A 13788-nucleotide genomic window follows, 5' to 3' on the forward strand; every position below is an offset into this window, starting at 1 on the left:
GTTAAAGGTCTCCATCGCTAACAAAATGGACCTGCACCCCCTGGAAATGGCCACTGCTGAAGTGGAGCAGGCTGCGAAGTATTTGTAGCTAATTGGGGAGGGACTCCAGCACTGGGGAAGTGGGTGTGACTTGGATGTGGAATCGCTCTCCTCTTCATCTTCCAAATGCTCTCTGATCCTCTAGCCTGTGCACCTCCCACCCCATGCAACCAGTCTCCCAGCTAATCATTCTGACTCCACTAGACTGGTTGCTTGAGGAGAGGAAGGACTGGCAAGTGCATGAGATAGGAAAACCTACATGGAAGTAACCCTGCTGTGCAGCTGGGGACTCTTCAGGGCTAGTTAGAGGGCTTGGAGCTGGGAAGAGGTCTGTTCTCAGAATGCCGGTTGGAGGAAGGGTAGGTCGTTCAAGGTGCTTATTCTAGGAATGCAGTGGTAGCTATTAAAGCCAGTATTTGCTAACAGATACTATACATCAATAATATCGAAGAATGCTGCCCCTATACTTGGACTAGATGACGTCTGTTGGCTTTTTAATGGTGATCCTTGCTGACCTTAGCAATCAGAAGCATAACTACAAAACTAAGCACATCAAACAATAACTTGTCAAAACTGTAACTCCCAGGATCTTCCCCATAGGAGGTGTTCAACAAGCTTCTACTAGGATTTCTTAGACCAAGTGACTCCCTGCTGACTTGCCATCTCCCTGCAGCTACCTTGGAGAGCGTGTACTGCTACTTCACTGGTCCTTGGGCCTTGCATGCAGATGGTGAATCTAGATAAGCATTGTTTATTAACCGCACAAACAGTGGAACATGAAGTCAGCAACTGATTTCAGCACAGAGTCGGAACATCTGTGACCGATAATGTCATGCAGCAGGCAGGCATGGGGGGAAGAGGATATTAAACAGAGGAAAAGCAAATAGCTCAATACTTCTGGCTGTCCTCCACTGGCTGTGGATTCAGTCTTGGCTGGGTTGTCCTCTCCCCCTGAAGTCTCAGCACCAGACACTTGCCTCTTTGACTTGTGCAGAGAGCACAGCTCTTACAAAAACCCAAAGCGGCAAATAGGCAGGACCCCTTCAGACAGGGCTGTCAAATCTGGCTGCAGATCCCTCCCGCTGGATCATGCTGGTATGATGCCAGCTACTCAGGCTGCAGTACTGCAGCATGTGTCGTTCTCATCCTGGGCTCTCTTGAGCCCTCTTGTGTATCCAAATGATTCCCCATCTATTGTCTTAGGCACATAGCTCCGTCTCTGTCCTCTGGTTTTCATTCCCTCCATAAGGACACATGCCTGGTCTAGGCATGCTACCCAGCCCTGTCAGACTGAACACTCCTGCTGGTGTGATAAGGGTGTAAGGTGGCTACATGCAGTCCTGAGCTTTCCCATTGGGATCCCATTTCAATGGCAATGCAGGGGCCACCACCCCATAGAGAGCTGGGGACAAAGTCCTGCTTATCTAGCACTGTGCAGCATCACATAGCTAATGACCATGGCTGTCCCATGTAAGGAAACAAACAGGGGCAGTCTGGTGCCTTGGCTGCCAAATGGCCCTGTACATTTAGAAGCATGTCTGAAAAATGCCTGTTACTTACATGACTGGGTAAGGCCTTCTGTAGCTTTTCCTCCCCACCCCCAAGCAGGGTGGGGGCTATCGAACAGCCAACAACACAACTAGCCCTTTCTCTCCAGAGGTTGGAAGCCAGGTGTACCTTTTAAGCAAGAACCATATTCCAGTACTCCTGGTACTCTGTGGCCTTGTCTGTTAGGAGCCTGGCTATCCTTTCCCACTGCTGCCGGTTTAGCTCCACTGGTGATAGCAAGTGTCCTTCCCTCCATGCTGCCCAGGCTGGGGATTCCCACTTCCCAAAAGAGCTGTGTTCTGTGCACAGCCCCCAGAAACTTAGTCACATAGACATCGTCTGAGCATGGCTGGAAGACAGGCCTTAAAACAGCAGAGCCTAGGAGTGAAGCTGAAGCTCTGAGCACTGGTGGGAAAGGTTCCCAAGGCTAGTGCAGACATACCCATAGCTACTAACTCTGAGGCAGGAGCGTACCGTGGTGTTGTAAACAGCTAATATGTAGTGGGCCTGATTAACTTGAGTGGGTAAAAACCCCCCTGTTCTCTCCTGGGTCTACTGCCTAGAAAGTGTCCACTTTCCCATCAGAGCAGATAGGCTGGTGTTGGCAACAGTGACGAGCCAGCATGGGCAGAGTTAAGGTGCAAACTACCATGTCTTAAAAACCTGCTTAGGACAGGCAGGGTTTGGCCAGGGAGAGAGGCATAAAAAGGTGCCAGCAGCTAGGCTCAGTTCCGACACATAAGGGATGTAGGCTTGGGAAGCATCAGGAGCTAGGACATCATTTGATCCCATGGCTGCTTGGGAGTAGAAGTACAAATATCCTACTGGAAGGTGCTCAATCCTACAGTATTAAAACCTGTCAGCAAGGGCACTAATGGCTTTAAAACCAGGTACTCAGGCTGGTGACTCCCTAAACTGACCCCTGGCTTGTGAACTGCTTTAGCTAGTTCAGAGGAGGGATGTTGGGGGGCAAATACGCCATGCGAAAGTGCTATCTGCATTTTTCAGCCCTTGCACAGCCACATGTTGGGTGAAGTGCACAAGGGAGATAGTAGGGGTGCGAGAATCCCTCGTGCTGCCTAATTAAGGTGGAGACGGGAGGGGAAATCACACTGAGATGCAGAACTTTGCCCCCTATGAATCTTTCCCATGATCATTGAGCAACAGTGTAATCTTCAACGTCTGCCTCCAGCCGACAATCAGTGTTTAATTCTCCTACTGCGTCTCTGCTGCTCTGATCTACCCAACCTACCAACGTGTTAGTTTTGTAACAGCGAAAGGTGCGGCAGTACTAAACACTTCTATTTAAAAGCAAACCTGCTTAAAGTTCATAACCATGTAAAGTGTTTGCATCCCCCTGGGGAGGAGGGAGCACTTACTGCCCATCCTACCATCACACTTATATCTCTGCCATAAGCAAAGTGCTATGAATGAAGTATTCCTAAGCTGGGTATCTGGCACTAGAAACAAGGTATAAAATGGAGGACGTGTGATCTGGTGGTTCAAGTACAGGACTGAGGCCAGAGATCTCAGCTTTACACCCAGTTTTGTCATGGCTCTGTGACCTTCACTGTCATTTCAGCTCCATGCTTCTGTTTTTGGCCTCTGCTGTGTTATCCCCTTACCTCATTCTTTACATATCCTGTCTCTCTAGATTGTAAGTTCCTTAGGGCTGGGGTTCCTCCTACTTCCTGCTATGTATGTACAGCGCCTAGCACAATGGTGCTGCTACTGTAATCCAAATAACTGTTAAATCCAAAAATTTTAAAACACATGAACAGTGCTTGAAGAGCCCACTCAGCTGGGTCTGCAAATGTGCAGGAGCATGCTACAGGAGAACCTGGCTAACTCCAAAAAGGGGGGGTGGGGGAAGGTAATTCCTTTTGTGAATTAGCAAGGAAGCCAGCCAGAGTCATGTTCTAGTTGGGTTTTGGCCATCCCTGTAGCCAAGTTTGCTATGCTGCTGAGTGGAATACTCATGGCTGTGGGTTGTTGCATCTCTTGTGTAGCACTTATGAAGTCTTAGGCATAAGACCAAACTCTAGTACCGTAAGTCCCTGAGAAGTGAGGCTTGGTCACTAGGCTGGCTGTGCTGCAAGAGGCACATAGTGGAGGTTGTACTGTATTTTGAAATGGCCAAGGCTTGGGAAGCAGAGGAAGCTAGACATGAATCCTGTGTCCTTTCTCTGTTTCCGTTAAAGATCGTGCCAGATACAAAACTGACCTGCTGCCAGAGGTGTAGGAAATATATTTAGTGAGGTTAGCATGTAAGGGAGCAGAATAACATCAGTTAGTGGGGCAGAAATAAGCTTAGGAAGTTGTTGGCTTAGTAAGGCTTATGTCTGCTACGACTTAGTGATTGGCCCTGGAAGTAGGAGTTCTTCAAGCTTAGCAATGTAGGTAAACTGCAGTCCCAGGGCAATTTCTGGAGTTCTGCAGCCTGGGGTGTCTCAGTCAAGAGAAGGTCTATGACGCCTGACCTTTGATAATGTCCATCTGGACCAGGTGCTGTGACTAATAGTTACCTGTATCTGTTAGTCTAGTGGTTCTAGACAGCAACAGACTCTGCCTCGTTGTATTCTAGAGTCCACTTACCAAGCGTGCTCTGCTAATCCTTGCTTATCTAGTTGTGATCATTACAATCTGATGATTGCATAACTTTGTCTTGTGTCATAAAGTAAAGGTCTTCATTAATGGGGAATTTTCCTGAGTGAAATCCGCATTGGTGCACATCAACACTTAGTGTTTCTCTCTCTAAACCAGCGGCTCTCAACCTTTCCAGACTACTGTACCCCTTTCAGGAGTCTGATTTGTTGTGTACCCCAAGTTTCACCTCACTTAAACTACTTGCTTACAAAATCACACACATACAAAAGTGTCATAGCACACTATTACTGAAAAATTGCTTACCGTATAATTATAAAAATATCGTGACCCCCCCTCAGGTTTGAAACCCTGATCTACTATATAGGGAAGTATAAACAAAGTCATTGTCTGTATGAAATTTTAGTTTTGTATTGATTTTGCTAGTGCTTTCGTGTAGCCTGTTGTAAAACGAAGCCATATCTACATGAGTTGACGTATCTTCTGGACAGGGCTGGCTCTAGGATTTTTGCTGCCCAAAGCAAAAACAATTTTGGCCGCGCCCCCCCCCCCGTTCTTTAATTACCCCACCCCCGGCCCTGCCTCAACTCCGCCCCTTCCCCAAATCCCCAGCCCTGCCTCCTCCCCCCAGGCTCTCAAGCTTAGGAGGGAGGGAGGGGGAGACTGAGTGGCCGCGGCACGGGCGCCGCTTCTCCCCCTCCCTCCCAGGCTCTCAAACCTGGGAGGGAGGGAGGGGGAGCAGCGGCGCACGAAACAGCTGCTCGGGATCTCCCCCTCCCTCCCAAGTTTGAGAGCCTGGGAGGGAGGGCGAGTAGTGGCGCACGAATCAGCTGTTTCGCACGCCGTGGCAGCAGCAGCGGAGGTGAGCTAGGGCGGCCGGGGCAGCTTGTTTTGCTGGTGCCTAGAGCTGGCCCTGCTTCTGGAAGACCTCTATGTACCCCTGGCTGAGAACCACTGCAGTGCTTGTGAATGTGAACTAGTGTTTGTGCACGTGAACCCTGTAGTGCTTAGCTTTATAAAGTGCCTGCTTGGTCAGAAGAGATGCACAGTTAAAATGCTGAATATGTGTACTTTATGCTGGCTTCTTAAAGTTCTGCTGAAGCCATTCAGGAGCGAAGAGTGTAGCTGCAAACAGCCTCTGCTTAATACTATTTCAAATAAGCACCTGACAATTAGCTTGCTAGCAGAGTCAAAGGTGGCTGCAGGCAGCCTTGCACCATTCATGCCAAATGAGGCTTGTAAGAGCTTTTCCAGTTTGCTCCCAAATCCCTTTGATCTGGCTGGCCTAGTTGGCATGCAGAAGAGTATTTTCCTTCCTTCTAAGCTGGTCTGCTGCAGCAAAATTGAAGCAGAGGCTCTTGCATCCTGCACTAGACATCGCAGATCTTCTTTAATCCCTAATTTCAATAACATCCAGCCCCTCTGCTGAGATTGAATAGATGGGTGTTTCAGCAAAAATGGTAGCCAGACCTTGGGGCTTAGCACTCCCACCCCGGGTTAGGGGATTGGGCTATGGAGGAAGCAAGACAGGACAAACTCCAGCCTCTGGGGATACAAGGGGTATTCCTGGCACCAGTGAGGCAGGGAGATGCTCAGCTGGTATCGCTTGCTCCAGACACCTTGGACCCAAGTGATGTCAGCAGTCAGTGTGCGGCACTGGGAGCTCTCAGACGGCTTTTACTCTGCTGATCGGCTGTTTGCGCCAGCCTCTGCCTCAGTCCTCACACTGCCTGCATCGTTCTCCCTGCCCCCACCAACCCCTTGCTCTCTCTTCGCTTGTTCTAATCTCCCTCCTCCTTACCCAATGCCTCCTGCTGGTCCAGCATAAAGAGGAACAAATACGAACAGGAATTAGCCCTGTGCTCAGTCACCCCTGGCTTGTAGCTGCGTTCCTTTCCTTCACTCCTGGGGTGTCTCTCCATGTGGTGCTGGAGGTCTAAATTCCAGCTCAAGCAGCGCTTGAGGGGTAAGACCCACTGTCTGATCTAGTGGGCTTAACAGTAGTGTATGGTGGTGTGAGGAGTGGGAGGGGCTGGCTGGCCCAAGCCTGTATCTGGCTGACATGCTAGGTGCATACTAGAGGCAGCTGGCCCATCACACCATTGCTGCCGCCACTCAAAGGGTAGACGTACCCTTGGTCTCCAAATAAATTTGGACAGTCAATGCTTTGAGGTGAGCCCTAGGTCTGGATGGTGTTCAAACCCTTGGACCCTAGGCTGTTCAGGCTCTCTACTTGGACTGTGTCCTGTTACTATGACTACTTCCACTTCTGTTTGTGCATGCTCTGTCGCGGTGTCAGACTCAACAGCTCCCCGTGCACCCAGGAGTCACGTTCACCACAGCTTTATTAGCTGCGGGGAGGAAAGTCCAACCTCAGGGCACTGTGCCAAAGGTCGTAGCTTCAGTCTGGGGGTAACCCTTTTTAAATATCACTCGGTAACCGCTGAACAGCGTGAGGCAAGGGGAAGCAGGGATTTTGTGCTGCTGAACTTTGCATTAGGGCACCTTTCACCTAGTGAGGGCTGTAAAATAAGCGGAGGAGGAAGGTTTCACAGGGAGCAGAGAGTGAGGTGTTGAAGGGGGGCACCAGGGAAGCTTTAGGATCTCCATACTAAAGTAGTAGTATGTGTACAGGGGAAAACAAAACAATGGGCAGTTAGGGACTACTCTCCCTCTTAATCAGCTGGCTTAATCACCTATAGGATTTTGTGGGAAATGCCATGCTCCGACCAGTGGTCCATCTAGTCCACAGTCCTGCCACCAACAGTGGCCAATGGCGGTTTTAAAGGAAGGTGCAAGAAAATCCTCCTGGGTAACTTGTGCCCAGGAAAAGTTTCTTTCTAGCCTCTGCCAGGTACAGGTTTGGCTGAAGCCCTGACACAGGAGCATTTATCATGCTTCCAAAGCTCTTGTTCTTTTAATTCTGGATTTGCCCCCCCCCCCCCGAGTGTTTCTCTCTAGAAGCCTCCTTGCTTGGCTGGAAATGCCACATCACTCTGGGGTACAGCTTTTAAGAGCATTGTGGCCATGGTCTGCTCAGTGATACAACTCACTAACCCGGCACCTACCCCCTCAGCAGGTACCACAGAAATAACTGGCTGGCCTGCCCCATCCTTCTGGGATGCTGTGCAAAGGAAGGGCAGTGGGCTGTGTTAAATTGAGGAGAGAAGGCGAGGATGTAGTTTTCTGACACTCTCTGACAAGGTTGTCTCATGTGCCAGACGTCCACCAGGCTGGAGGGGTTGTGGGGAACGCCTGTCCATCTGCTGCGCATAAAAGCCACACATGACTTGCGCTCGTCTCTGGGCGGCTGTCTACGCTGCTGTCTGGAGGTGTGACTGCAGAATGCATAGGCCTACTGGCTTGGACTTACTACTTGGATCGAGCGAGCTTGGGTATCGCTAGCACTGTAGACGCAGCGGCATGCGCTAGCTCTCCAAGTATGCACCCAGAGTACTGGTGGGACTGTACTCCAGTGGCTAACCCGTCCCACCACAGCTCTGCTGCTATTTTTAGCGAGCTAGCTCGATCCAAGCTAGCTCAGGCCTGTCCACACATGAGGCAATCCCACCTCGTGACAGCAGTGTAGACATACCCGTGGGGTTTCTGTAGCCCATTCACAGTGCTCGGAGAAAGGGGTGGAGGGGGTGTAACCAAACACCCCTCATTGCTGCTTCAGCTTCCAGAAGGCTGGCAGGGTGGCAAAAGGGCCTCCTGTCCGGTGGAAGCCCTGACAGATTAGAGTCCAATGGCAAACAGACACCACTGTAGAGTGCAGCTTTCAGAGCCCCGAAGGGTGTGAACTCCCTCCTAACGTGACCTCTCGGGATAAAACACAAGCGCGTGGGATTCGGGGTGACAAAGTACAGCTGCTGGGATGAGCTGGCTCTCTTCCCCCTCTCACTGTGGTCACTGAGGCATATAGAAGGGGCAGGCTCTGCATGTGCATTATTAGAATGCAGAAAGGTAACCCAGACCTTGCAGCATCTTTAATTAGGTCTGAGCTGTAACCCAGAGCAGCCTTACTCCTGAGAGAGGTATGGCCCCATCCCTTCACAGCTGAGGAAACTGAGATCAAATAACTTGCCCCAAGACATACAGAAAGTTAGTTGCAGAGCTGGCAATGGAATCTGAGTCCTGCTTCCCTGTGCTGCTCTATCTCTAGACTACTCCAGCAGTGGGAAAGCTGTGCTTAGGTGTTTGTACTGCTAGTCTGACAGCAAAGGGACAATCGGCTTCACCTAAGTCAGTGTTAAAGCTCCTTCACCCTTTTAACTGCAAAGTGTCTAAGGGTACGTCTATACTTACCCGCTGGTTCAATGGCAAGCAGTCTATCTTCTGGGATCGATTTATCGCGTCTTGTCTAGATGCGATAAATCGATCCCGGAAGTGCTCGATGTCGACACCGGTAATCCTGCTCCGCGAGAGGAGTAGGCAGAGTCGACGGGGGAGCCTGCCTGCCACGTGTGGACCTGCGGTAAGTACCTTTAAGTTCGAACTAAGATACTTCGACTTCAGCTACGTTATTCACGTAGCTGAAGTTGCTTACCTTAGTTCAAACTGGGGGCTTAGTGTGGACCAGCCCTAAGGCTCTAAATGTACTACATGTAACTTATAGACCCTGAGGCTGGTTAAACAAAACTGCAGGTGTACTGTGGCCACCTTCCTTGCCCAGGCCTACTAGTCACTACTTGCTACCTGTCTCCCCCAGTACTAGGGCAGGAGAAATCAGGTACTGCTATTTTATCCATAACTGAATGTTCAGTCTCTCTCCACCCATTCCCCTCCATTTAGTTATCCCTGCTACTCCTGAAAAGCAGTTTCCATTTCTTGGTCTGGCCCCATGACTCTTTCTTGCATCCCAAAGCCATAAAGATGTGGAATGTCCTTCCTGCTATGTCCAGGTACTGGAACAAAGCAAGTTGGCAGAACATGCACTACAGTGTCAACTAATGATGCACAGCAGTTTGTTCAGTAATGGAGTTAAATGCAAAAAGATTGCATCCCTTTCTCTGCTGATGAGACATGAAACAGTTTAGCTTTAAAACCAAATGGTGCCTGATTCTCAGATTGTGAGTGCTATAATATAAGCAGCTCTTTAGGGCAGGGGTTGTCTTGTTGTTCTAGGTTTGTACAGCGCCAGGCACAATGGGATCCTGGTCTGTGATTGAGGATCTTGAGTATTACTGCAGTACAAACCATAAATAATTGAGCTCTTCAGAAAGCTCATCTAGAGATTGTCGTTCTGGGGGCTCAAAATCAGACCTTTGGGGTTTCTTCTTCTTCCAGAGAAGGAAAACAGAGTTGCTTTGTGTCCTCTTGCCGGCTTTTCTTTTCATGAGATTAAAAAGGGGGGAAACCCTGAAAAAAAAATTGCCCTAATTTATAAAGCAATAAGTTTGAATCTTGGCATGGGGATGGCACTTAGCAAAACAGGGTCCCCTCCTGCTCAAGAACTGTGGCTGCTACCATAATGTAAAAAATCTGAGCATCTTTATAATGCTCCTTGGATATTAGTCCCACAGAATTTATAACTTTGTAACTGTTACAAAGAGAGTAAGTCCCTGGGGAAGATGATGATGATCCAGACATTTAACCTGCTGAAGTATCATTCATGTGCTTTTTTTTTCAGAACAAATGTTACTGTGTGGTAGATTTGTTTTTGAGAGTACCATCCTCTGTTTGATTCAAACTCCTGGACGCTTGATCAATTGCTAGGTACTTTTTGGTGATCTGGAATCTTGGCAATTCAGGACAACGTGACTTGACTTCTGTTGCCTAGAAATCTTTGCGTAAAATGTGTTGTGATGGTGCAAACCTACTTTCACCAGATATTTGGAAAGTTTCTGCATTCTTTCAAATATAGCCTATTGCATGTGCATACAAATGCCGGGGCATTAGATTTATCACAACACATTAGGCCCACAGAGATGCATTTCGTTGCTTTGTCGTTTAGTCGAGCCATGTTGTCATATCACCAATAAACTTCTTGGTGTGAATCAGCTATGATGGTGCAACATTATCAGTTTTTTGGAAAGTTTCTCTGCTCTTTCAAATGCAACTTATTATTCATGCATACCAAGGGTCATATTCTGCCTTTGGACATGTGAGAGATTTGTAAGCTCTTTGGAGCAGGGACTGTCTTTTTGTTGTGTTTGTCCAGCACCTAGCACAATGGTATCCTGGCTCGTGACTGGGGCTCCTGGGTAGTACCACAGTACCCAAACATGAGTGCAGCTCCCACTGACGTTAACCCATTAAACTGACTTTAATGCAAGATGCATGTAGATATCTGAGGCCAAAATTTAGACTGTGTGGTGTGTTGTACTATATACTACAACAGAGCAGTTAAGGTTTCTGCCTTTTTGGAACCTGGCAGAATCTGTACAGTCTTATTCTGAATGCACCATCTGAAACAAAGCCAGTCTCTCTGCTCCTGCATCCACCAAGGAATTCTAGTCAGTGATCCCTGTTCTGCCTTGTGAAAGACCAGTTAATAGCTTGTATAAAGTATCCAGGCTTTAATGGCAGAGAAGGTCACTCACAGATGCAAAGCCATCCTATGCTCTGATTTACAGGTTCACTGAACTGCATGACAATTACTTGATTTCCTTTCCCAGTCAGATGGCTTTTCATGGGGGTGTTTTGTGTGCTAAATGGTAGCAAGTTAATTAAGTGAAACCAATTAGCACGGCTTCAGGCAGGCCGTGGATTTTTCTCTGCACTTTGTTTGCTATGTGTGGCTAGGGTTACCGTATTTCAACAATCAAAAAAGAGGACACGGGGTGCTGCCCTAGCCCCACCCCCTCCCATTTCCCGCCCCCCTCAGAATCCCCCTACCTGTCCCCTGACTGCCCTCTCCTGAGACCCCCCTACCTGTCCCCTGACTGCCCCCAGGACCCCGCCCCCTATCTAAGTCTCCCTGTTCCCTGTCCCTTGCCTGCCTCCTCTACCAGGCCGAGGGAGAGCTGCAAGCTCCACGTGCAGCCAAACACTGTGGCACTGCTCTGCGGGGGAGGGGGAGGGACTCTGGCTGCTAGAGGCCCCAGTGGCTGCGAGCAGCTTTCAATCAGGCCCAGCCGTCCAATCAGCCGCGCCGCACTCTGCATGAGGGGGAAGGGGGAAATCCCGGACATTTCTACTGTATTAAAAGCTGAAAAAGCCGGACATGTCCGGGGAAACCCGGACGGATGGTAACCCTATGTGTGGCTGAGAACCAAGATGCACGGATGAAATTTGAATTTGTCCAGGAGGGATTGATTCTGTACCAGTCTTTCTTCTCCCTATTTTCAAATGGCCAGAAAACTCGCACAACCTTGAATCAAAAAGGCTTGTCACTTGGATTCCTGTACAGGTCCTCCAGGAACTGAACAGTACCAGCCACTGGTTATGAAGGCCTTGTGCACCCACTTTTGGCATTTTAGAGTTGAGGGAAAGATCTCACTGACATGGGAAGAAAAATGTTACAGAAACTATCTGCTGCCAATCAAGCACAAACTATGTTGAGGCTGCTTATTTCAGGAGGTGACTAAATGTAAACTGCTCTAGAAGTGCAAAGCGGCAGATGGGGGGTTTCAGGGAGTCAGAGCCTGCATTCGGGTACTTAGCAAATTTAATTTTGCTAGCAGCTACAGGTAACAAATACAGGAAATGGTTTTCCCTAGTTCCTGTGCAATAGTTCAGTCTAAAGGGCTTTGTGGCACCAAGTACAGCCTCTGCTTCCAGGACTGCAAAGAATAGGATTTCAGGACATGAGGGATGGCAGGAGTAGGGTGACCAGATGTCCCAATTTTATAGGGACAGTCCCGATTTTTTGGGGGCTTTTTCTTATATAGGCACCTATTACTCCCCACTCCCTGTCCTGATTTTTTACACTTGCTATCTGGTCACCCTAGGCAGGAGGGGCATTGAAGGGAAATGGGTTTTTGCTGAAACCCAATCACTCCCTTAAACGTGGCAAAGTGAGCGTGTAGTCCCATGATAGGGAACACACATTCGTACAATATTTGCCTCTTAACTGTAGGGTGCCAAAAGGATTTTCTTGTTGAATCTCTCATTCATTTCCACCATCCCAAGTGAATTCAAGATGGCATGTCCTGTATTTCCTTGGTGGTTGGTGATGGGAGGTAAATTTCTGGGCTGGGATCAGAAGATCAGCATTGGTGAATTGGGCACTGACGCTTTGCAGATTTCAAAATTTAGTGTCAAACTTATTTTTCAAAACCTCCTTTTCTCTTGGCCTTATGTTGTCTCGTGCAAGAGAATTTCTGCATGCAATTTCGCTGGTGTTTTAAACAATTGTTAACTTTATGTTCCTTTCTCTTTCTCAGCTGGTTAAAACCCACAATCTGCTGACCAACAGGAATTACATTTTTGGCTACCACCCGCATGGAATCATGGGCTTGGGTGCGTTCTGCAACTTCAGCACAGAAGCCACTGGTGTTGGCCAGAAGTTTCCTGGGATCAGACCGTACCTTGCTACGCTAGCTGGGAACTTTAGAATGCCTATTTTGAGGGACTACTTAATGTCTGGCGGTAAGAACGAAAGATTCCACTCCTTCCTCTCCCCACCTAGCCACTCTCCAGAGTCTCTGTCTCTCTCTCCCCCCCCCCCAGTCTCTATTGCAGCATCCAAAGCTTGAAGCTGAAATCAGTTTATTTGCAGAATCTCTTTTTCCTCAGCTTGTTCTCGTCTCGCCTGCAGGAGCGGCTGAGACTGGTTTATATTAGTAGAAAGACAAAGGTGCGCTGAAGCCCATATCTTGCCATAGTTCTAAGAAACACTGCAGGTGAGCAATCTAGCAGTGGCACCAGTGGATGTGGGCTAAAGGATACAATAAGCCTCTTCCATCTCCTAAGATCTATTGAGCATTTGGAGGTGGTGAGAAAAAACAGGCCAAATTTATGTCTAGCAAACGTAAGTGTTCTCTTTAGTGCTTGATTATTTTAGGACTGTGGTTAACTTTTGCTTCTTAATCCTATTACATTTACAATAATTACCAAAAAGGCTATAGAAAATTGGCAGTTTGCCTTTAAGGGGGAAACTTCGACTATTAACTCCGATGGCCAGGAAAGGAATGTTAGGGTAGGTCTATACTACAAAAGCAACGTTGGTGCCGCTGCGCTCCTGTAGCGCTTTGATGAAGAGCGCTCTCCCATCGGCTTAGTAGTCGCTCCACCTCTGCGAGAGGCTGTAGCTACATTGGCTGGAGAAACTCACCTGCCAACATAGCGCTGTCTTGGGTGGGGGCTACAGTCAGTATAATTACATTGCTCAGAGGTGTGAAAACCACACCCCTGAGCAACGTACTTCTACTGAAATAAGTGTGTAGTGTAGACTTGGTCTTAGGAAGGAGACTTAGATGTGCTCTGTGTGGCAGTAGCCTGTGGTGAGGTTACACTTGAACATTTAGCTTGTGGCAAGCTGGAGGTCTGAATCTAGCCTACCAGGACTGTCCACATGCAGTGTGGTGATTCGCATTAATAGTCTGCTCATGTGCTTTTGATCTTGTCTTTTTTTCAGAGGGCTAGCTCCAAGCACTGCAACGAAGTGTGTGTGTGTGTGTGTGTGTGTGTGTGTGTGTGTGTGTGTGTGTG

General features: G+C 48.4%; 1 protein-coding gene across 1 annotated transcript in view; it reads left to right on the top strand.

Annotated features, from left to right (window-relative positions):
- Positions 1–13788, top strand: part of DGAT2 (diacylglycerol O-acyltransferase 2) — a 36351-nt gene that overhangs the window by 16235 nt on the left and 6328 nt on the right. Inside the window, exon 5 of the mRNA XM_024204962.2 lies at positions 12522–12726. Within this exon, the coding sequence (XP_024060730.1) occupies positions 12522–12726 (205 nt within the window). The remainder of the gene's footprint in view (positions 1–12521; positions 12727–13788) is intronic.

This window comes from Terrapene carolina, unplaced genomic scaffold (assembly GCF_002925995.2).
Source record: "Terrapene carolina triunguis isolate 2854851 unplaced genomic scaffold, T_m_triunguis-2.0 Scaffold97, whole genome shotgun sequence".
In the NCBI taxonomy this organism is placed as follows: Eukaryota; Metazoa; Chordata; order Testudines; family Emydidae; genus Terrapene; species Terrapene triunguis.